At 53.4% G+C, this 20,923-nt stretch overlaps 3 protein-coding genes across 3 annotated transcripts in view; 2 read left to right on the top strand and 1 right to left on the bottom strand.

The window, feature by feature from the left end:
• TYW1B (tRNA-yW synthesizing protein 1 homolog B) overlaps positions 1-6,666 on the bottom strand; it is a 99,596-nt gene extending 92,930 nt beyond the window's left edge. The window contains exons 1-7 of the mRNA XM_066563333.1: positions 6,596-6,666; positions 5,201-5,327; positions 4,892-5,058; positions 4,142-4,294; positions 3,512-3,613; positions 2,435-2,629; positions 797-1,078 (exon numbers count right to left, since the gene is read on the bottom strand). Of these exons, the coding sequence (XP_066419430.1) occupies positions 797-1,078; positions 2,435-2,629; positions 3,512-3,613; positions 4,142-4,294; positions 4,892-5,026 (867 nt within the window). The 5' untranslated portion in view covers positions 5,027-5,058; positions 5,201-5,327; positions 6,596-6,666. The remainder of the gene's footprint in view (positions 1-796; positions 1,079-2,434; positions 2,630-3,511; positions 3,614-4,141; positions 4,295-4,891; positions 5,059-5,200; positions 5,328-6,595) is intronic.
• A 95-nt stretch (positions 6,667-6,761) lies between these two features.
• Positions 6,762-12,898, top strand: SBDS (SBDS ribosome maturation factor). The gene is made up of 5 exons (XM_066563554.1): positions 6,762-6,913; positions 7,632-7,761; positions 8,960-9,160; positions 9,716-9,880; positions 10,510-12,898. The coding sequence occupies exons 1-5, from the start codon at positions 6,786-6,788 to the stop codon at positions 10,636-10,638; spliced, it is 753 nt and encodes a 250-aa protein (XP_066419651.1). The 5' UTR covers positions 6,762-6,785; the 3' UTR covers positions 10,639-12,898.
• Positions 12,899-13,375: 477 nt separating this feature from the next.
• LOC136565254 (coiled-coil domain-containing protein 183-like) lies at positions 13,376-19,063 on the top strand. The gene is made up of 14 exons (XM_066563755.1): positions 13,376-13,460; positions 13,544-13,665; positions 13,809-13,880; positions 14,522-14,689; positions 14,816-14,920; positions 15,084-15,191; positions 15,817-15,945; positions 16,580-16,637; positions 16,789-16,889; positions 17,146-17,306; positions 17,645-17,804; positions 17,912-18,031; positions 18,228-18,324; positions 18,951-19,063. Exons 1-14 carry the CDS (start codon positions 13,376-13,378, stop codon positions 19,061-19,063), a joined length of 1,599 nt encoding a protein of 532 aa, XP_066419852.1.
• The last annotated feature ends 1,860 nt before the right edge of the window (positions 19,064-20,923 follow it).

Genomic DNA, 20,923 nt, shown 5'->3' with positions numbered 1-20,923 from the left:
TGAGCTCTCCTCATCAGTAAAGACCACTCAAAACAAACAACAGCCTACCAAAAACCTATAGGATGGATATGGAACCCTGAACCCCTTTAAACCCAAGTGCCTTACTGACAGCAAGATTTATTCCTCCTGCTCTGCAGCAGCCAGCACTCCCAAACCCAGCCAGAAGAACCACTTACTTTCCTATAAATTCAACCCAGCAATAACTTCCAACCCACAGTATATAGCTCGAGGGAGGATTAAAGTGCCACAGCAGCTCTGCGTCTTGCACTGGAGTGCAATAGAGAGGATTTCTTAGTCAAAATCTGCAATCAATAAACACTCCAGAAGAGAGAAATTATTACAGGCAGACACACACAAAGGACATATAGGACTTGCTGAGGTAACACATCCCAGATGCCTTTGGAAAACCCTGGGATACAGGCAGGGCAGCTGAGCTTCACGGGGTTGAAGTGGAAGCAGGTTAATGACTCACAGGGAACTGAAGGATCCCCTTGGCCTTGGGACAAGGCAAAGGCTCTGCTGAGAACTCAGCCTGGTTCCCTGGAGCATCTGTCCCCAGTCAGGAGCAAGACTCCCTCATCACACAAATGCCATCGAGCCTGGCTCATCACTAATTCTTTGGTCCTTCTTTCGGATGGCTCGTTCTACTTGTTATTGCCATGGGGTATCAGCTCTCCTCTCCCCCTGCTCCAGAGCAAGCAGCAGGCTCTCACAGCAGCCCTCTGGACTGCAGGAAGAAGGGGAGAAGTCAAACAGTGCTCCCAATAAAATAAGGCCTCAAGGATTTTGGCTGTACCTCAGTATTGTCCTGTTCTGACGTCCCATGTTCATGGTCCGAGCTTTCCTTGCTCTGCTTCCCTGAAGTTTTGCACTTCCCCTTCTTGCACTTCCCCCTGCAGGGCTTCTTTTCCCCTCTGCAGAGCGCCTGGAGCCGAGTGAGGAATTTGTCTTTCCAGGCCTCAAAGTCAGCCTCAATGCTGCCGTGCTTGCTCTGGGCCACATTGCAGTCCCCCTCAGCCCGAGCCATGATCCTGCTGGCACTGAGCATCCACAGCCACCTGTCCATCCTCCTTGCAACCTAGGGCAGGAGGAAGGGTTGGAAAGGAAATTAAACCAGGGCCAAGTGCAGCAGACAACCAGAAAAGCAAGGATCAGCCCTAGGAAGAGCCAGTGAGCTGCACGGCACTGCAGGGCAGGGACCTGGGGAGTCCCTCTCAGGTGCTGGCTCAGCACAGACACAGAGCAGCCTGAACAGCACCACACCCCCTCAGACTGCATTGGAAAATCCCTCTGCCACCCCTGGGGTGAAGGGAGGGGCTCTGGGAACAGACTGCTCTGTGTGGTGCTTGTTGGTCAGAACAGTCACATGTGTGACACACAGCCCCAGCTCTGAACACAACCTGTGACAAGTGATGCCAATTTTCTGTGTGAGATGAGAACAACAACCAGGCAGAGATACTACCACAGGTCACATCAGGGAATAAAGCTAGAACCCACATCACAACAAGGAGCCACGTTTAGAAGGCAGCAAGAGCAAGAGTTTACAGTGCTGTGCCCTCAGGTGACTGCAGAAAGCTTTCAAAGCTGGGAAATCAACTCAGTAAGATTTACCAAATGTGTTACCACACCTCCCAGTGCATGTGAGACTAATTTCTCATTTCCCATTCGAAATGCAATTGCTTCAAAGCTGAACTGCCCAGGTGGCCAAGAAGGCCAATGGCAATGGCTTGTACCAGCACTGGTGTGGCAGCAGAACCAGGGCAGTGACTGTCCCCTCTGCTGGCACTGCTGAGACACCTCCAGTTCTGGGGGCAGTTTTGGGCCATTCACCCCAAGAAAGACAGCAAAGGACTGGAGGTGTCCAGGGAAGGGAACAGGACTGGGAAGGGAATGGAGCCCCAGGAGCAGCTGAGGGAGCTGGGCAGGGGCTCAGCCTGGAGCAAAGGAGGCTCAGGGGGGCCCTTGTGGCTCTGCACAGCTCCTGCCAGGAGGGGACAGCCGGGGGGGTCGGGCTGTGCTCCAGGGAACAGGGACAGGAGCAGAGGGAACGGCCTCAGGCTGGGCCTGGGGAACCTCAGGGTGGACAGCAGCAGGAATTTCCCCATGGAAAGGGGGCTCAGCACTGCCAGGGGCTGCCCAGGGAGGTTTGGATCCCCCATCCCTGGAGGTGCCCAAGGAAGGGCTGGATGTGGCACTCAGTGCTCTGGGCTGGGGACAAGGTGGGGATCAGGCACACAGTGGGTTCAGTGATCTTGGAGGCTTTTTCCAAGCTCAGTGGCTCTAAGATTCTGCCCATGCCCTAAACCCAGCACCTCACCCAGTCACAAGAGCTGCAATCCCACACAGAGCACCAGCCTCATTCAGGCTGCATGCACTGCACGCAGCTGAGGCTCTGGGGAGCAGAAGCCAAGCAGGGGGCTCGAGGGACACTCACTGTGTTGTAGTGATCCACGTAGGCCGAGTTGCCCAGCCCGAACACGGCGTATCTCAGGCCCTGCAGGAAGCTCTTCCCAACACGGAAATCATTGGCTGCCTCTTCCAGCCACTTGCAGAACCAGACTGCGCTCTCTGGGGGCTGCCCCTCGGTGTAGGTGGCCACCAGGAACACACAGATGTTCCTGCTGCTTGTCTGGTCACACAAACAGGACAGGAGGGGAAAAAAAGAAATCACTGCATTTTCCAGAACCTTCTTCTAAAGCAAAGAGTTACAACACCCAGGCAGCTGGGAGAAATCAAAAGGCAAGGCTGTCTCCTGCTGGGGTGGGATGATGCAGGTGACAATCCCAAGGGTGCTGGACAATCTGCACAGCACTTTAAATTAGCAGAGAGAGGTCAAGCTGAACAGGGACACAGTGACAGAGCAAACCTGGACATCCAGCCCCATCAGGAGCTTCCTGACCCAACTCCTTCATCAGGGAAGTGCCCCATGGATAAATATTTCAAATTCCTCAACCTCACATTTACAGGTGTGTTAGGGGCAGTATCAAATGCTGGCAATTCATACTGACACCTGAAGGAATTCCCAGCATGCAGTTTCCACCAAAACTTTTTGGTAGGATTAATTAAAACTCTCAAGGAGCAACTATCAATATTCACAGAAGAAAAAACCCATCAAGGATTACTATACATAAATATACCTCACAAAGAGTTTCTATCTTAAAAGCCTCTAAAGGCTGCAGAGGCATCACCACCTTGCTGTTCTGGTTCTGAACCTTGCCCAGGTGTACAGAGCACCTGGGGCAGCCACTCTCACCCAGCTCACCCCTGAGTTACAGAACTGGCTCATACAGAGTCACTGTCACAGCAAAATGTCCAAATGATGCTTTGAAATTCTCAAAATTTAGGTATTTTCTGCTGAGGGCTGATGGGCTACATTTGCATGGGTAGGGAAGCAATTCAACACAAAGCTTTGGGGATTTCCAGAACAACAGGAGAGAAATACAAGAGGGAAATAGCCTTGACAACCCCAGGAAAAATTTGTACTTGTTACTGGTGTTTATGCTATACCCACCTCCTCCACTAAACCATCTTCTGGATCATAGTCTTCCATGTTAATGATTTCCACAGGCAAATTAAGGGAAAAAACAGCTTCAGCCAGAGCTTTGGCAAATCTCTGAACAAAGAAACAATGGAAGTTATCAATTACTTCAAGCCCCGCAAGCCCTGCTGTGCTCAGCCATGAGACTTCTCCCAGCACAGGAAGAATAATGACACAGGAGGCCTGGACACTGGCACTGCAATTCCTCACATTAAAACAAAGATGGAGTACGCTGGCTGAGAGTTCCAACATTATAATGTCACAGTTACACCCACAAATTACATTTCTTCATGAGAAAGCACCAAACCCAGCACTTCTCTCTATAAAGCCTTGCTAGAAAATTACAATTATAGTGCAAGAGTAAACTTCTAGCTTTATAATCAATTTCTACTACATGCCTTGCTTAAAGGGAGGAAGAAAATTGTTATTTTTATTTAATTTTTCACTCATCTTGCATGTTGGGCAATGATTGTAAGAAGCTAATGAATGTGCTGATGAACTCCCAGATCTGTACCCACGGCAGTGTTTTAAGGCAAGCAATGTTCTCAGATCCCAACAATATTTCAAAGCAATTTCACAGCTGTGCAATAAAAGTACAGATACCTTTGCTGTGCCAGTCTGAGAGCCATAGAAGATCTTCACTCCAGCAACATGGATCCTCTGTGCCTGATGGGGAGCACATCCATTTCCCAGTTTGTCTGATGCTCCCTCAGGGGAAGAGGGACTCCCCCGGGACTGCTCACCCTTCTCCAAGGGCTGTCAAACCAAGAGCATTTAAAACTCAAATCCTGGGGCCACTCTCAGCAACAGTCAAAGCATTCTGGTTCCTCTCACACCCAGACAAACACGCCAGGACCCGTGTTCCTGACTAAGCCATGCTACAATACCCACTTGTTCAGGAGGTAACAGGATCCAGCTGAACCTCCCAAGTCCTGCAGCAGATCTTTACCCACCTGCAGGAGGAGGTTTTCAACTCCTGAATGGCCTAATTCCCTCCCATCCCAAACCAGCCCAACCCTGTCACGAGCATCATGAAAACATGAAGATGCAAACACTGGGCACAAGCTGAGGGGTTTACCTGGAGTGACAGAGCAATCCAGGGGAACACATTCTCCCAGGAACAGTGTGAGGTGTGTCCTGCTGAGCTCTGCCCCAACATCAGAGCAACAAGAGTATTTAGTGACCCACAGACACAAACAAGCCAGGCTGAGGATCATAACCAGATAACCAAACTGCATTTGGGATTTGCAACACTCTCAGCAGGCCCACAGCAGGTGCCTTTATCCAGTAACTACTCACTACCACCCAGGTTTTTGGGGTCTCTCAGAGAGAAGTGCTGACAGGCTCAGTTACCTTCCTTTTGGCTCTGGTGGTGGTGAACTGAATGACAATCCAAAGGCTGATCCCAAGAGCAACAGCAGAATAGATGTAAAATCTGTGCAGCCATATGGACACCAGGCAAGTATGGAAGTAGCTCCACATATCCATTGAGACATCTAAATCTGGAATATCACAGGTTCCTACAGAGCAAATATGGAATGAGCACTCACAAAATAATCACACAGTACCCACAGCCTGACATTACCAGCTATTGCCCAGGCTTTGCAGAAAACAGCTTCTAGCTAAAGACAAGACACCAAAATTGAATCAAGAAGCCTTTACCTCCTCAGGTGTGTCAGATGAGCTCCAAGCTAGCATTCCATACTGTCAGAGGGAAACTCTGGGTTCTTCCTTTCTAAGGTAGCTCTGTTACAAGGAAAAGCAGGAAATACTTGTGCTGTCCAAGTGCCTGAAAGGAAAAAGTCCTTGTGAAACATCCAGGGGATCATACTGGCTTTAGTTTTACACAAACCCAACAAATGCAGTTCTCTGGAATGAGAAAGCTCCAGTCCAAGGGGGAAATCACCTGCACAAAACTTTCTGCTGAACACAACCCTTGCTTACAGACATTTAATGTCACACTGATTACAAACAGAGTTTCAAGGGCAGACTGAAACATAGATTCAATTGAAAACACTTTCACAGAATTCTATGATGCAAGTGAAGCTTGATTTGGAGCCACTGAGATGTTTCATGTTGGTTCAGAACATTCAGGGCACAGTCAGGAATACACATGCAGGGTGTGTGGGAATATCTATTTCATATGGAATATTCAGGCACTCCAAAAGGGCTGGTTTGTGATATTTATTGACTGAGGAACACAGCTAACACCCTTCTACTGTCATCTGCAGCTTGGGTCTTGTTTTTGCAGATACCAGTCAAGAGCACAGAATGCAAGTATTTCCAAGAGGCTGGAAACTTGTACTGGCTGTTACTCAAGCTACCAGAGCAAAGGCTTAAGGGGATGCCCTTCAGCCCTCCAGCAGCAACACCGAGACTCACAATAGAGAAGGGCTAAGAGCACTTGCCCAGTGTTCCCAGTTTTACCCAAACCAGCTACAGGGATTCCCTTAACCTCTACACAACTTCCTCAAATGCAATAGATGCTACATATATTGAAGAGAATTTTAGCTCCAAAACAGGCTCACTATTATCCCCTACACAACTACACACCCCCTAATGGTTATCACCCCACTAACACACACCCTCCCACCCTCGTGGTTACTCCTCCTCTCATGGTTAATGCCCCTCTCTCCCCCAAACACCCCACGGTTTTACCCCACCTTCCCCTGCCTCTCACAGTTATTAAACACCCCCCACCTCAGAGTTCCTGCCCCCGTACACCATTTATGGTTAATAAATACCCGCAGGGTCATTACCCTCATCTCCCTCCACAGCACCCCCTCACAGTTATAACCGCTCACACACACGGCTGTTCTATCCCCCCTCACGGTTATCAGCCCATACACACGCTATTATCCCGCAAACTCGGTTATTAGCCCATACACACGCTATTATCCCGCAAACTCGGTTATTAGCCCATACACACGCTATTATCCCGCAAACTCGGTTATTAGCCCATACACACGCTATTATCCCGCAAACTCGGTTATTAGCCCGTACACATAGTTATTACCCCACTAGCACGGTTATTATATCCCCCCTCACGGTTACCACCTCCACGGACACGGTTATTGTGTTCCCCCCATCACGGCTCTCTCACACACACGCACTCAGCCATCGCGCCGTCACTGACCCCGCTCCCCGCCCGGCTCCCCTCGGGCCGCCATGCGCCGCTCCCGCCCCTTCCGCCCGTGCCGCCATTCACTGCCGGGCCGGGCCGGGGGCGGAGCGGGCGGCCGCCGCCATGTCCATCTTCACCCCCACCAACCAGATCCGCCTCACCAATGTGGCCGTGGTGCGGGCACGGCGCGCCGGGAAGCGCTTCGAGATCGCCTGTTACCGCAACAAGGTCATGGGCTGGCGCAGCGGAGCGTGAGTACCCGGGGAGCCGGCGGGGAGGCGGCTCGGGCCCGGCGTGGGGCCCGGGGAAGGGCCCGTGCGGGGACCCGGGTGTGAGGGGGTCATACCGGGCACCTCGTGTGGAGACTCGGTAGTGGCGCTGGAGGGGAGCCCGTGTGAGGACCGGGAAGGGCCCGGGGTGTCGCGGCGGGGTCGGCAGTGACCCGGGACCCGGCACCTGGCTGCGGGGCCGGGGATCGTGCGCGGCCCCGGGCCCCCGGTCTGACCCCGGGAGGAGGCGCGGGGCCGGTAACGGGAGCACTGTGCCCGTGCCTGGGCAGCGAGACCTCCGTGCTGGAAGGTTGCAGCTGTGCTGAGTCAGCCCGGGGCAGCGGGAGCTCTCTCTCCTCGCTGAAAGCAGCTGTGCTGCTGGCATTGCTGCTTTGCTGGAGAGGGGCTTGGGCAAGGCATGGAGTGCCACGACGAGGGGCAGTGTTTCACTCTGACAGAGGACAGGGATGGATAGATGGGATATTGGGAAGGAATTATTCCCTGGGAGGGTGAGCAGGCCCTGGCACAGGGTGCTCAGAGCAGCTGGGGCTGCCCCTGGATCCCTGGCAGTGCCCAAGGCCAGGTTGGACAGGGTTTGGAGCACCCTGGGATGGTGGAAGGTGTCCCTGCCCATACCAGGGGTGGCACTGGCATCATTCTGGGATTATTCTGAGTTTTCTACATTTGTCTTAATCTCTAGGGAGAAAGATCTCGACGAGGTCCTGCAGACACACACAGTGTTTGTCAATGTCTCCAAAGGCCAGGTGGCAAAGAAGGAAGATCTGGTTAAAGCATTTGGAACAGATGACCAGACAGAAATCTGTAAGATGGTAGGTTTCACACACTTTGCTTTATAAAAGATGTGAGAAGATTTAGTCACACAGTTAGGTTGGTTTGTACTGAAGGGTGTTTCTAGAATGCTGCCATAGGTGAAAGGGTTGCTTGTTAAGAAATGGGTAAAAAAGGGCTGTAGCTCTGTTTTATAGTTTTAAATTTGGTATATGCATGTGGCTGGAAAGAATTCTGTCTAACACACAACTTGCATGCACCGATGTGTCTGGACACAGCCAGTACTGAAGCGTTCCTCACATAAGATAAGTTATTAAGAATGCAGAGAAAAGAAGGGGACAGTTGCTTACTTTGGAGAGCTCACTTAGGTGTAAGTAACAGATCTAATTTCTTAGTCCTTTCTGGTGGGATATGAACTATGGACTTGCTGTGGTTGATAAGATTTCAGTAAATCTCTTGAGTCAGCATTGCCCTGGCAGCCAGGAGGGACATCCCTCTCCTGGGGTCACCAGGCCCAGTATCAACAGCTTGGGCCAGGGAGAGGATTGTCCTACTCTGCTCTGGGGCAGTTTTGGATGCCACAATATAAGAGAGATCTGAAGCTGTCAGAGTCCAAGAATGCTAAAAAGAAGGTGAAGGGCCTGGAGGGGCCACACAAGGAGCAGTTGAGGGCACTTGGTCTGTTCAGCCTGAGGAGACTGAGGTCAGACCTCATTGGGGTCTGCAGCTCCTCCCAAGGGACAGCTCCCTCCTCTGCTCTGTGTGACAGGGACAGCACCCCGGGAGGGGCTGGAGCTGGGCCAGGGCAGGTTTATGTTGGATTTTGGAAAGGTTCTTCCCCCAGAGGGTGCTGGCACTGCCCAGAGAATGGGCACGGCCCCGAGGCTGCCAGAGCTCCAGGAGCTGCCAGGGATGCCCAGGGTGGGATTGTTGGGGTGTCTGTGCAGGGCCAGGGGCTAGACGGAGCGGTCCTTGAGGGGTCCCTTCCAGCTTAAGATATTCTGTGAAATCTGTGCTTCTCTTGCTGCTGTTTAGTGTTTCTGGGGTGAGGTTTTTTGTCTGAAGCCTTTCCAATGCTGTCTGTTGTAATGATTCACATTATTAATTTGATTATTTTCAAATCTCACCCAACCTTTCAAGCAGCTGTCAAATTTAACAAAGTTACTCAAAGTTGTCAAATTTTACTTGTCACTCTTCAGATCCAGGATGTTCATTAACGGGTTTCTGTGGGTAAAACAGATTTTGTCCAAAGGGGAGCTGCAGGTGTCGGACAAGGAGCGGCACACGCAGCTGGAGCAGATGTTCCGGGACATCGCCACCATCGTGGCTGACAAGTGCGTGAACCCCGAGACCAAGCGGCCCTACACAGTGATCCTCATTGAAAGGGCCATGAAGGACATCCACTACTCTGTCAAACCCAACAAGAGCACAAAGCAGCAGGTGAGTTTCCTGCAGTATCAGCTCCTGCTCCGAGGTGCTGCCATCCAGTGTAATTTCTCGGGCCTCAGCCACAGAGGGATCAACAGAGCTCTGCGATCTGAGGCCTGCACAGGGATTACTCAGCCATCTGACAGCTGAGTGCTGCAGAGAAGCAGCTCCTGAAACTCTGTCAATTTGTTTGCTAAGAATTCGGGGAGGGGAGAAAGAAAGGAAAAAAACCAACAGTGATACACTTAGAGCAGAAATAAAAGGTTCATGATTTATGCTAATTGAGGTGGTATATCAGTTTTGCATTTGAGCCATGTGGGTTTGTGGTGTTTTGCAGTATAGCTAGTTAATTTTATTTCAGACAGCTTTTAAGTGTTCAAAGTGATCACAAACAAGTCAGCCTTTTCTTGTTAATCTGTCAAAAGAGCATGATAGCAGCCTCCCTGCAGCAGAGCAGCAGTGACCAGCACTGAGAGATGGCTCTGAAGCTGGGGAAAAGGTTTGAGATTTGGATCTGGGTGCTGGGTTTTAAGCAGGTGTGCAAGTGGTCTTTTTCTTGTCCAACAGGCCCTGGAAGTGATCAGGCAGCTGAAGGAGACCATGCAGATTGAACGTGCTCACATGAGGCTGAGATTTATCCTGCCAGCAAAGGAGGGCAAGAAACTGAAAGAGAAGCTCAAGCCACTGATTAAAGTTACTGAGAGTGAAGATTTCCAGGAACAGCTGGAAATGGTAAGCAAAAAGCAGTCCATGGGGTTCAGGTTTGATTTGAACTACACATGTGTATTTTACTAGGAGATGAATTCATATATGGAAGCTGTTTAGATAAACTGAAGGCTCACCAGAGATCCTGAATGAGAGCTGCAGTTGGGAACTTTTAATTTCATACAATCCTAGTGATGTGGGCATGGAAGCAGCCTTTGGCATCCAGAGGTTGCTGCTCCAAGCTGAGGAGTGCACAGTGCAATTCCTCTTAGCAGTGATGATCCTGCAACACTGATAAGTCTCTCTCATATGTGAAATGTTATTGTTACTTATTTGGTAGCTTCTGTCTAGACTTTAAGGGTGGCTAATTATTTTTTTAAAGTTGGTGGGTGATAAAGCAAAATTTGGTATTAAAATCTTCATACAAACAGATTAGAATCCAGCAATCCCAACTGGCAAAAGCCATATCCAGCATGAGGAACTGGAACTGTAGAGCTCTGTGGAAAATTTGCAGCCAGACAGAGTTTGTCAACTCTTCGGACTCCTCCTCAGTAACTAACTAGGATTGTTTTAATGAAAGTGAATGTTAGGCTTTGGGTAGGGGTTGATGAAATCCAAACATTCTTGGCTAACTGATGAAATGTGGAACATTCCAGGTGTGCCTTATTGACCCAGGCTGCTTCAGGGAGATTGACGAGCTGATCCGCAGTGAGACAAAAGGAAAAGGATCCCTGGAAGTGCTCAGTCTGAAGGATGTTGAGGAAGGAGATGAAAAGCTTGAATAACAAAATCTTCCTGCAGCAGATCTGCTTCAACACCCTCCCTGCAGTGACTGGTGTAGCCACTCTTCTGTTAGGCCTTCATGGTTTTTTCCAATCTCTTGCTGCCAAATATTTTCTGACACTAATCCTTTGGGATTTTTCCATGCAGTGTGGGTTGGGTCTTTTTTATCATTTTACACTTGCTTGGTTTACAGATGTCTTTGCCTGTAAGAAGATTTTGTGTCAGAGTTGCACTAATAAGAACTGAGTTAGGGTGTGGTAGGAGGTTACTCTGGCTTTGCTCTAGTTTCAGCGTTGCTGTTGAAAAGTGTTTGAGTGATTTGGTGCCAATTGTTTGTACCTTCAGGTTGTCAGTGTTGAGTGGGAGATTGCACTGGTCACTGAGGAGTGGCTTTGTATGTGAGGAGAGGGACCTTAAGAAAAGAAAGTTGCATTTTCACTTCTAAACAGGTGCAGTGTGGATCATGTCTAAAAATCAGTCTCTTGGTAGTGTGAAAACTGATTTAGGCTTCCATAATTGGCTACTTGGTAATTAAAGTACTTCAATGGACCATTCATAAAGAATTCCTTCACTGGCTATAGCAGCACTTGCTGACGTAGAGATGATGTTCTCCAAATAACTTATTTGTAGAATATATTTAGCTACATTAATAAAAACAAATTATCATCTATTTATATATTATAGATACAGAAAGAAATAAGATACTTATTTTTGTTACTAGTAGAGGAGATATCCCTGGCTGTGGCAATGCTTTTGTAGGCTTAGGGAGTAGCCTGTGCTTGGGAGCTGCAGCTTCCACATGATAAAATGAATCTCAAACAGGCAGTGGTGGCCTCTGGCCATGGAGCCAGACAGGCTTTTGTTGGACAGTAATTCCCAGCAGGAATTGTTTGTGTGTGCCCCTTTGCTTTTTAGCGCAACCGAACAATTCTGGCAGCTGTCCTTTATCCTCTGTCCTTTTTTTTGCTGCTCTCTAATCCATGCACAGAATTACCAGCCAGCTCCTGAGGCATGGGATATAGTTCTTGCTAATTCTGTTAAATCTTGCTGCAGCTGTGTTAAACAAATGATTTAAAGTTGAACTGGGGTATTGCAAAGAAAAGGGGAAGAGAGGACAGCAATGGGGGAAGGAGATACTAAAAATACAAACCACCAGGCAAAGCAGATATGGTTCAGTGACTTAAAGCTAAATCAGCAGGAATTTGAGGAGCCTTTAATGTGACATTCCTGTTTCCATGCAGATAGCAGGCAGCAGGTGAGGTGCTGTGGGCCAGCCAGGGAGATCTCTCCCAGGGGAGCATGGTGCTCTTTGGTTGCTGTTGCCTTCCAGAGACTCCCCCCTTCTGTGACAGTTAAACAGAGCTGGGTTTGAGCTGGGTTTCCTCTGCACCTTTAACTCGTTGTGAATTTCCTGGAATTTCATCAGGGAGGTCAGCTGGAGGAGGGGAGGTTTGGCATGTGAGGTGGCTGCAGGGCTGGAACCTCAGTGCAAGGCTGCCTCTTGGGAGTGGATTTCTGCAGCAGCCAATTTGTGTGCACTCGTGCAAGGCCAGGATCAATTCCTTCAGCAGTATTTTGGGAGGATCTGCCTCTAGAGCCTGAGTTTTGCTGAGGACAGGTGAAACAGAGATTCTTGAACCACTTCATCCATTTTAAAATGCTTTTGTTTGCTCCCAGGGGTTTAAATGCTGCCTAGGAAATGCAGGGGTGTAGTGACTGGATATGCCCTGCGGACAGGGCTCAGTGTGGAGAGCTCTGTGTGCACAGGCAGCTCCCCTGGGTACCACCCTGGGCTGCTGCCTTCATGTGCCTCTCTCTCCAGACACACTTTGGGAAGCACTGAAGATGATCATGTTGATATTTAGCTTGTCACTGGAAATTAGCACTAACATGCAATTCATAAATATGCAAATAAGATGCTGAGCAAGAGCCTCAGAGGATATTGTGTCAGTAATACCTGATTTCACATTTCTTTAATTTCTTGGTTTGCTGTGTTTAACACCTCGAGCACAACAGGATGGCAGCACGTTAAAGATCTGGAGTTCCAGAACTGAGTCTAAGCTGATTCATGAGCTTGGTGCTAGGAAGGCAATTTCTTTATAAAGTCTTTTTCTGCAAATCCAGACATTAAGGATTTTCTCTGGTAGAGGGAGCTTGAGTTTATTTATGGACAAATAAAGATACATGCTGGCATTTCTTGTCATGTTTGTAGTTCAGCAAGAACATATGGTGAGCATCAGAATAAAGCTCAGGATTGGTAAATGGTTTGTCTTTGCCCATTCCAACAAGACCATAACTCCCTGCACAACCATTTCCTGGCGAATTAACTGGAAGTTTCAGATAGGTGGGCATTTAAATAAGCTGGCAGCTTCCAGGAGAGCACTGCTGGTGTGTTTGGGTACACAGGCACATGTGTTTGCCCTGGCATTGCCCTATTCCTAGTGGGGTCAAAATGGTCCCTGACAGCTGCCACTGCCACGCCAATGGGAGACAAAGCTGGAATGCTTCTCTGCCCCCTTCCAAGAGCTCATTAATCAGTTGTTAATGAAGCTGTTCCCTGCAGCAGTGTTGGGAGGGGGCTGGGCCGTTGCTGAGCAGGAGGCGTGTGGCCGGTGGCAGTTGCCAGTGCCGCGGTGACAGTTGCACGGTGGAACCGTGCGCTCACAACGCTGCGACACCTCCGGGGGCAGCAGGGCCTGGGCACCTGTCCTAAGGGATCTGGGAATGGTGGGCCGAGGGATGGAGGCCCCCGGCAGCGCGCGGGGCCCCAAGGCCGACCTGAGCCAGCGCAGCCAAGAGATGCGTGTCCTCGTGGGCCTGCAAGGTGCTGCCTCGGGCTGCTCGGGGACAGGGGCGGCACAGCCCCCTTGTCCCACGCGCTGCCATTGGCTGCCTGATGTCCCCCAGAGCAAGGCGCGAAGATTTTCGCTCAGTCCTGCGAGGAAAAGCTCCGGCAGAACAGGGAGCTGCTCCCCAGCCTGCAGGCGGCTTTGCAGGAGGACTCCAATATCCTGAAATTTGTCCTGAAGGTACCAGCAGGTCCCTCCTGCTGTACCCCTGCCTGGTGCAGGCCCTGCACCCCCAGCTCCTCCGGGAGCTGGCAGCACAGGCCAGCAAAAGATGTGTCATTCCCAGGCTGACAGTGACCATCTTTGTCCCTCCCTGCTCACAGTACAACAAATTCCCCATAAAGGATGCCTTCGGAGAGGGCCAGGAGCTCGTTTCAGGCACTGAGAGCCTGGAGGTAACAGCAGGGCTGGGAGCAGGGGCTGGGGCTCTGGGGACACTGAAAAGAACAGTGCATGGCAGAGGGACATGCTGCCAGCACCAGGACAACCCCACGGGGCTGCTGTGGAGACACGGGGTGTTCACGTCTGGTTCCATGGGACACATCCATGCAGCCCCTTTGTCCCTGCTGTCCCACCCCCGTGTCCCTGGCACTGCCTGTGTTCCTACAGGGTGCAGTCGCATCCCCAGCAGAGATGCTGTCCCTGCCCTTCACTGCCTGTCCCAAGGTTGTGCCCTGGTTACAAACCCGTGGAGATCGAGGCTGTGCCTACAGAGCTGCCTTTGCCCAGAGGCCTCATGCAGCAACAGAGCGGTGCCGCTGCTCTCTGACAGCATCCCCATCTGGGCCCTGATCGATTTTATTGATCCCCAGCCCTGCTCCATATCATGCAGAGTCCCTAAGCCCAGCCTTGCCACCAGCAGTTGCCCACCTCTGCCTTACCCCAGCCAGCCCCCAGAGCAAAGCTCTCCCAGACCCCATCCTGTCAAACCAATGACAACATCCTGGAGCAGCATATCACTGTCCCCAGCTCTACCTTGGGGGGAGTTTTCTGGGCAGCAGCATCCAGCCTAGAAAATGGTCTCATGCCCATCCAGGTGGTCATAAAGAAGATCGAGGCCAAAATCCATGACCAGGTGAAGGTGTGTGACATGCTGCTGCACCAGCTGAAGCAGTGGAGCCAAGCCAGGGACGAGCGCCAGAGGCACCTGCAGAATCTGCGGGATGCTGAGACAGAGCCTAAGTGGCAAGAGCCAGAGCTGCAGGTACCCGGGAGCCCTTCCTGGTGTGCCAGCACCCATGGAGGCTTTAATCCAGCCCCTGCACCCCCAGCTGGGCACTGGGCTTGGGACACACAGTCACCCTGTGCCTTCTCCCGGTGTCTGTCCCAGACCATTCGCCAGCTGGGCAATGACATTGAGAAGATGCTCATGAAAATTCACAGTGGAGAGATTGTCACCAACCTGTACCTGAGGCTGCAGGAGGTCCTGAGGAGGGTGAGCTCCTCCTCACTGTGCCAGTGTTTCACCTGCTCTCCCTGCAAAGGCACGGGGTGCCCAAGGGGCTGTGTCCCAGGGGACACCCTGCTGGTGCCCTCCATGCCCTGTCACAGCACGGGGGACCCTGGTGGGTGACGTGCTCTGGCTCCCTGTGTGCCAGGAGCTGGTATACCTGCCTCGATACATGGACCTCCTGTCTGGGATGACTGTGATGTACCACGAGGAGCTCACAGGCCGGACTACCCTCCAAGCCAACAATGTCATCAAGGTGAGATAACTGGGGCCCTTTCCCACCCTCCAGTGCCCACAGACAGCACCACATACCTGAGAGCCTTCCTTCAGCAAGGGGCAAAAGAGGTGGAGCTGAGGTTGCCCACAGCACCAGAGGCCTCCATAGGTCCTGCCAGGTCTCCCTCTTGTCCCCTGGGGCTGGGGTCAGCCTGTCTGAAGCACCAGCCATGGCAATGGCAGTGTGTCCCACACCCCAGCCTGCCTTGCCAAGCTTCCTTCACAGCCTGTTTGCATGGACTGGGGTCACTTTTGACACTGGGCATCCCAGGAGCTCATTCAGTAGCTCAAATCACAGATTCATGGAATGGTTTGGGTTAGCAGGGGCCCTAAAACTCATCTCATTCCAGCCCCCTGCCATGGGCAGGGACACCTTCCACTCTCCCAGGTTGCTCCAACCCTGTCCAATCTGACCTTGGGCACTGCCAGGGATCCAGGGGCAGCCCCAGCTGCTCTGGGCACCCTGTGCCAGGGTGTCACCACCCTAACAGGGAAGAATTTCTTCCCACATCTCAATCTAAACCAATACTAGAACCTAATAACCAATCTGTAGAAAGCTCCAACTATCTTTGGCAGCAACTCTTCCCTTCTCTATTATGCTCCAGAAACTCATGGCCGAGGCGGGACCCCAGGTCCGTATGGAGAAGCAGCTCAGGGACCAGTCCCTGGCTGAGCAGAGGAAGCACATTGAGAGCCTCCGGCGCCAGGAGGAGAGCGAGAGGCAGCAGAGGCAGGTGAGCTGGGGTGTGGGGAGGTGAGCTGGGGTCTGGGGAGGTGAGCTGGGGTCTGGGGAGGTGAGCTGGGGCGTGGGGAGGTGAGCTGGGGCGTGGGGAGGTGAGCTGGGGCGTGGGGAGGTGAGCTGGGGTGTGGGGAGGTGAGCTGGGGATGTGGGCAGGTGAGCTGGGGTCTGGGGAGGTGAGCTGGGGTCTGGGGAGGTGAGCTGGGGATGTGGGCAGGTGAGCTGGGGTCTGGGGAGGTGAGCTGGGGATGTGGGCAGGTGAGCTGGGGATGTGGGCAGGTGAGCTGGGGCGTGGGGAGGTGAGCTGGGGCGTGGGGAGGTGAGCTGGGGTGTGGGGAGGTGAGCTGGGGCGTGGGGAGGTGAGCTGGGGTGTGGGGAGGTGAGCTGGGGTGTGGGGAGGTGAGCTGGGGCGTGGGGAGGTGAGCTGGGGATGTGGGCAGGTGAGCTGGGGATGTGGGCAGGTGAGCTGGGGCGTGGGGAGGTGAGCTGGGGTGTGGGCAGGTGAGCTGGGGTCTGGGGAGGTGAGCTGGGGTGTGGGCAGGTGAGCTGGGGGTGGGGCAGGCAGGGCTGGGGGCAGGGGCAGCCTGCAGTGCTGAGCCCCCCAGGGGTGACAGTGACTGTCCTTGCAGCAAGCTGTGTCCATGCTCTCTGCAGAGCAGGACCAGAGCTCCTCAGAAACGCTGATGGGTGAGTGCCTGGCAGGGGCAGGGTGGGGGGATGTGGGGACAGCCACGGACATCCTGCCCTGCTCCATCCCTGGACATCCTGCCCTGCTCCATCCCTGGACATCCTGCCCTACTCCTTCCCTGGACATCCTGTCCCTTCCCTGCCACCCCAGGTGCTGACGTGGAGGCCGCCATGGCCAAGATGCAGCGCGAGGCCTTTGTGACAGACAAGATGGAGAAGGCAAAGACTGCCCTGCAGTGCTCCTGCCTCTGGGTAATGGAAAACCCATCCCTGCTAAAACCTGGGGTTGCTGGAGTGCTGGGGAGCTGCAGCCTCTCTGCTCCCCTCGTTTCCCTGTGCAGTTATCTGCTCTTTTCTCCCTGGGGCCCCACAAAGCCCCTGTTTGCAGGCAGGCACTGCCCTTCCCCATGAACAGAAACCACAGAGCTCCATGGTTCTGTAACCCCCCCGAGGCCCTGCTTCCAGCAGGAGCCACCTTGGGCTGAGTCCTTGTGTCTCCCCTGGCCAGGACATCCCCAGCAGCATCGAGGCACAGAGGAAATCCCTGGGGAACCTGCAGCAGCACATCGATGAGTGCAACGAGAGGAAGAACATGCTGAAGAAGACCCTGCAGAACCTGGAGTCCAAGCAGGCTAAAGTGAAGTTTAACCAGCCCGTCAGCACCACCAGGTGCTGCTGGCCTCACACACTTGTGCCAGCCAGGCCACCACCTTAGGGGGGGTCATGTCCAAACAGGCACCCTGACCTCCACCCCACTGCAGCCACGCACTCCTCCCGCACTGGGAGGGTTTCTGAGCTCCCAGCTCTGCTGCTGGCAGAGCAGAGCACCCAAAGCTCCCACTGGGGTCCAGGAGCTCCTTTTCTCCTTGCTTGGCCTGGGAAGTGCTGCCAACAGCATGGAGCTGGCCTGCAGTTGGGGGTGGGGCAACCTGAACTGCTTTTGGAGCAGCTTTGGGGTGTCCCTGCACCCCTGTGCAGCTGTGTGATGTGAGTGTGGCTGGCTCCAGCATGCAGGAGGAGCAGCTGAGGGAGAACCTGAAGCAGGAAGAGGCCCGGCTGGAGCAGATGAGAGCCCACATGCTGAACAACCAGAAGCGCCTGATCGAGTTTGAGAACATCATTGACAACATGTTCCTCCGCCTGCAGGGCATCTCCATCCCTGGCAAGGTACCATGGGGCTCCAGGGGAGCAGGGCCGTGCAGGCAGGGCAGCACAGGGACACCTGGCATGGCCACCACTGCTACCCCTGCTCGAGATGGTTGTGTCTCCCCCAGGAGGACTCAGGTGCAGTGGTGGGGCTGGAGGAGAAGCTGCAGCACTGTGAGCAGAAGCTGCAGTTCCTGAAGGAGCAGGCGGCAGCCCGGCCTCAGGACAGCACTGATGAACAGAGCGAGGTACAGGGGCCCTCGGTGGCCCTGGGGACACACTCAGGGCCCTCACAGACCAAGGCCACCCAAGCCATCCTTCCTCAGCAAGGCCACAGGGAAGGGCCATGGAGCGGCTCAGCCCCGCATGGCACTGGGCACCCATGGTGCTTGGGGTGTAACACCCACCTGCCCACCAGCACTTAACCCAGGCTGTCTTTCACAGACTTTTGCCAAGGTCAGGAACCTTCTGGAGGAAAGAACTGCAGGTGAAAAACAGAACCTGAGGATTTCCTTTGAGGATGAAGACGCTACGGAAGATGGTAGGAGGGCACAGTGGGGACATGTCCTACAGAGACTGTTCCAGCTCTGCCCCCTGGGAGCGGGGAGTCCTTGTCTGTCTCCCACTGGCCCAGCAGACACCAACCCACAAATTGCCTCCAGGTCTTGAGGCTGATCTTGGCTGTTTCCAAGGCTTCAGATGTGGGTGGTGTTTTTAGGCAGGGGTGGGGGAGAATGAAGGCAGGTGGTGGCATGATGAGCACCAAGCTACTGCAGGAACAAGGAGAGATGTGGGGCAAGAGGAAACACCCTCATCTCCAAAATCACCTGGTTGTGAAGACTAATCAGTGCTTGGTTCTGCCTGTGGATGCTCCTGGAAGAGGCAAAGAGCTTTTGGCAGCTCACCACCTTTAGCAAAGCAGGAGCTGTGCCCACCACACTGCAGCTCCAGACCTTTATGGGAAGCCCCAGCAGCGTTGGAGATGGGTCACAGTGATGCCATCACCAGGTCCCACAGGTCACCCTGGGATGCTGGGTGGAAAGGTCCACAAGGACTCTCCTGGATCCCACGAGCCCAACAAAACGTGCCAGCTCTCCCAGGGACATGGCCACAACAGAGGTGGCCTCCAGACCCTCCCCAGCCCCTCCTCTCCACTCTCCCCTGCAGACACCTTGGATTTTGAGGATGAAGACCATGACTACATCCCCAGCCGGGAGGACATCAAGAAGCAGGGGCAGCAGCTGATCCGCATGAACACCAGACGTCGCAAGAAGAAGTAGTGGTTTCTCCATGTGAGCTCTGAAGGCCTCAGGCCACCCCTTGTACCCTTTTCTCAGCAGGAGCACCTTGGGCTAAGTTTTCTCAGTCTGCTTTTCCCAGCAGATTTAATAAATCAGATCTTCTTCATTCCAGTTCCATGGTAAGGCTGGAACAGGTGGTCCTAGGTCACTTCTGTCACTCACAACAAGTTGGGGTCCATCCTGAGGGGTTCTGAGCTGGGTTTGGAGGTGGGGATGGGCTGGCTTAGGGACAGGCTCAGCCCCTGGAGCAAAGCTGGGGCTGGCCTGGCTTTCTCCCCCTTGGTGCTGTGGGGCCAACACCTTCCTGGGACTTCTGATGCCTCAGGGGCTGGAGCCTGTCTGAGCCAATGATAAGGAAATGTGGGGAATGGCTGAGTCCTGTGGGGTCCCAGGGTGGGAGTCCTCATGTCCGTGTGTGGGAGCTGAAGGGCAGAGCCTACTCAGGAAGGAGAGACCCAAAGCTGAGCTGAACCCCCAGCCTGGAGCCTCTCCCCTCCCTGCTCCTGCACTTGTGTCCTGAACTCCTGCCCTGACCCTGGAGCAAGCCCCAGGTGTCACCAGGACTGCAGGAGAGTCTGGGGGTCAGGAATGTCCCAGTTTGGCCCAGGACAGCCGAGGCTGCTGCTCCAGGGTGGGATCCCCAGTCCTGCTGAGGGGCACCCACCATGCCCCCTCTCTTCTCGTGCTGCAAATAGATGGTGCTGTTTCTCCAAGAAGAGCCAGAACCGAGGGGCTCTGCCTGTGCTCCTGGACAGACAGCCAGGACAGGGGCACCTTGTCCCCTTCCACACAGGAATGTCAGCGTCAGAGCAGCCTTTCCCTGCCTGTTCTGCTCTGTGCTTGGTGCTGGCATCATCAATGACATCCCCAGAGAGGGGAGGAGCGGCTGCTGCTCCCCAGCCTCTCAGCACTGCTCCTGGTGGGTCTCGTGGAATGGGCATTATCTTCACAAAACACAGCACAACCTGAGGTTTTTCAGGGAAGCTCCAGAAATAACATCACGTGTCAGTAAAGGCATCTCATGGATCTTCCCAGAATCCACAGCCACAGGTGGGCTCTTCTGCAAGTGAAGACCAGGCTGTGATTGCATATCCATCTGTTCATGTCGTGTTCTCGTGTGCCCACCACAGCCTCACCACCCTCACAGGGAAGAGTTTCCTCCCAATATCCCATCCATCCCTGCCCTCTGGCAGTGGGAGCCATTCCCTGTGTCCTGTCCCTCCACCCCTTGTCTCCAGTCCCTCTCCAGCTCTCCTGGAGCCCCTTCAGGCCCTGCAAGGGGCTCTGAGCTCTCCCTGGAGCCTTCTCCTCTCCAGGTGAGCACCCCCAGCTCTCCAGCCTAAGAAATGTGCCAAGCTCTTGGTCTGGTCATTCCACACTGGCTGTGGGGAGCAGGGAAGTGGGAAAAGGTATGGAAGAGCTGGACCTGGCTGGAGTCTCCAGCCTGTGTCCCATTCAGGGGTGGTTTACAGGAGGGGCTGCCTTTACAGGAGGGGCAGAGCAGCAGCAATGGGGTTTCACTTCTCTGAGCTCCTCCTCCCCTGAGCAGGGGATCCAAGGACTACCTGCTCCATCAGGAGCATCCACTGGATGTGTTCAGACACCACATCCCAACCCCTCATCACAGCTGCCAGAGGAGGGAAGGGCTCCCACCCCCAGCCCAGCAGCTCCTGGGCATGCAGGAGCTGGGAGCAATTGGGGTGACTGCTCCTGGCTCCCCTGGGAATGGGAGCAATCAGAATGACTGCTCCTGGCTCCCCTGGATCCAAGAGAGATGGGAATGGGAGCAGTCAGAATGACTGCTCCTGGCTCCCCTGGATCCAAGAGAGATGGGAATGG

The sequence above is a fragment of the Molothrus aeneus genome, chromosome 20 (genome assembly GCF_037042795.1).
Source record: "Molothrus aeneus isolate 106 chromosome 20, BPBGC_Maene_1.0, whole genome shotgun sequence".
Lineage (NCBI taxonomy): Eukaryota > Metazoa > Chordata > Aves > Passeriformes > Icteridae > Molothrus > Molothrus aeneus.
The sequence above is the reverse complement of the archived record's forward strand: the minus strand, read 5'-3'. Positions and strand labels throughout refer to the sequence as shown.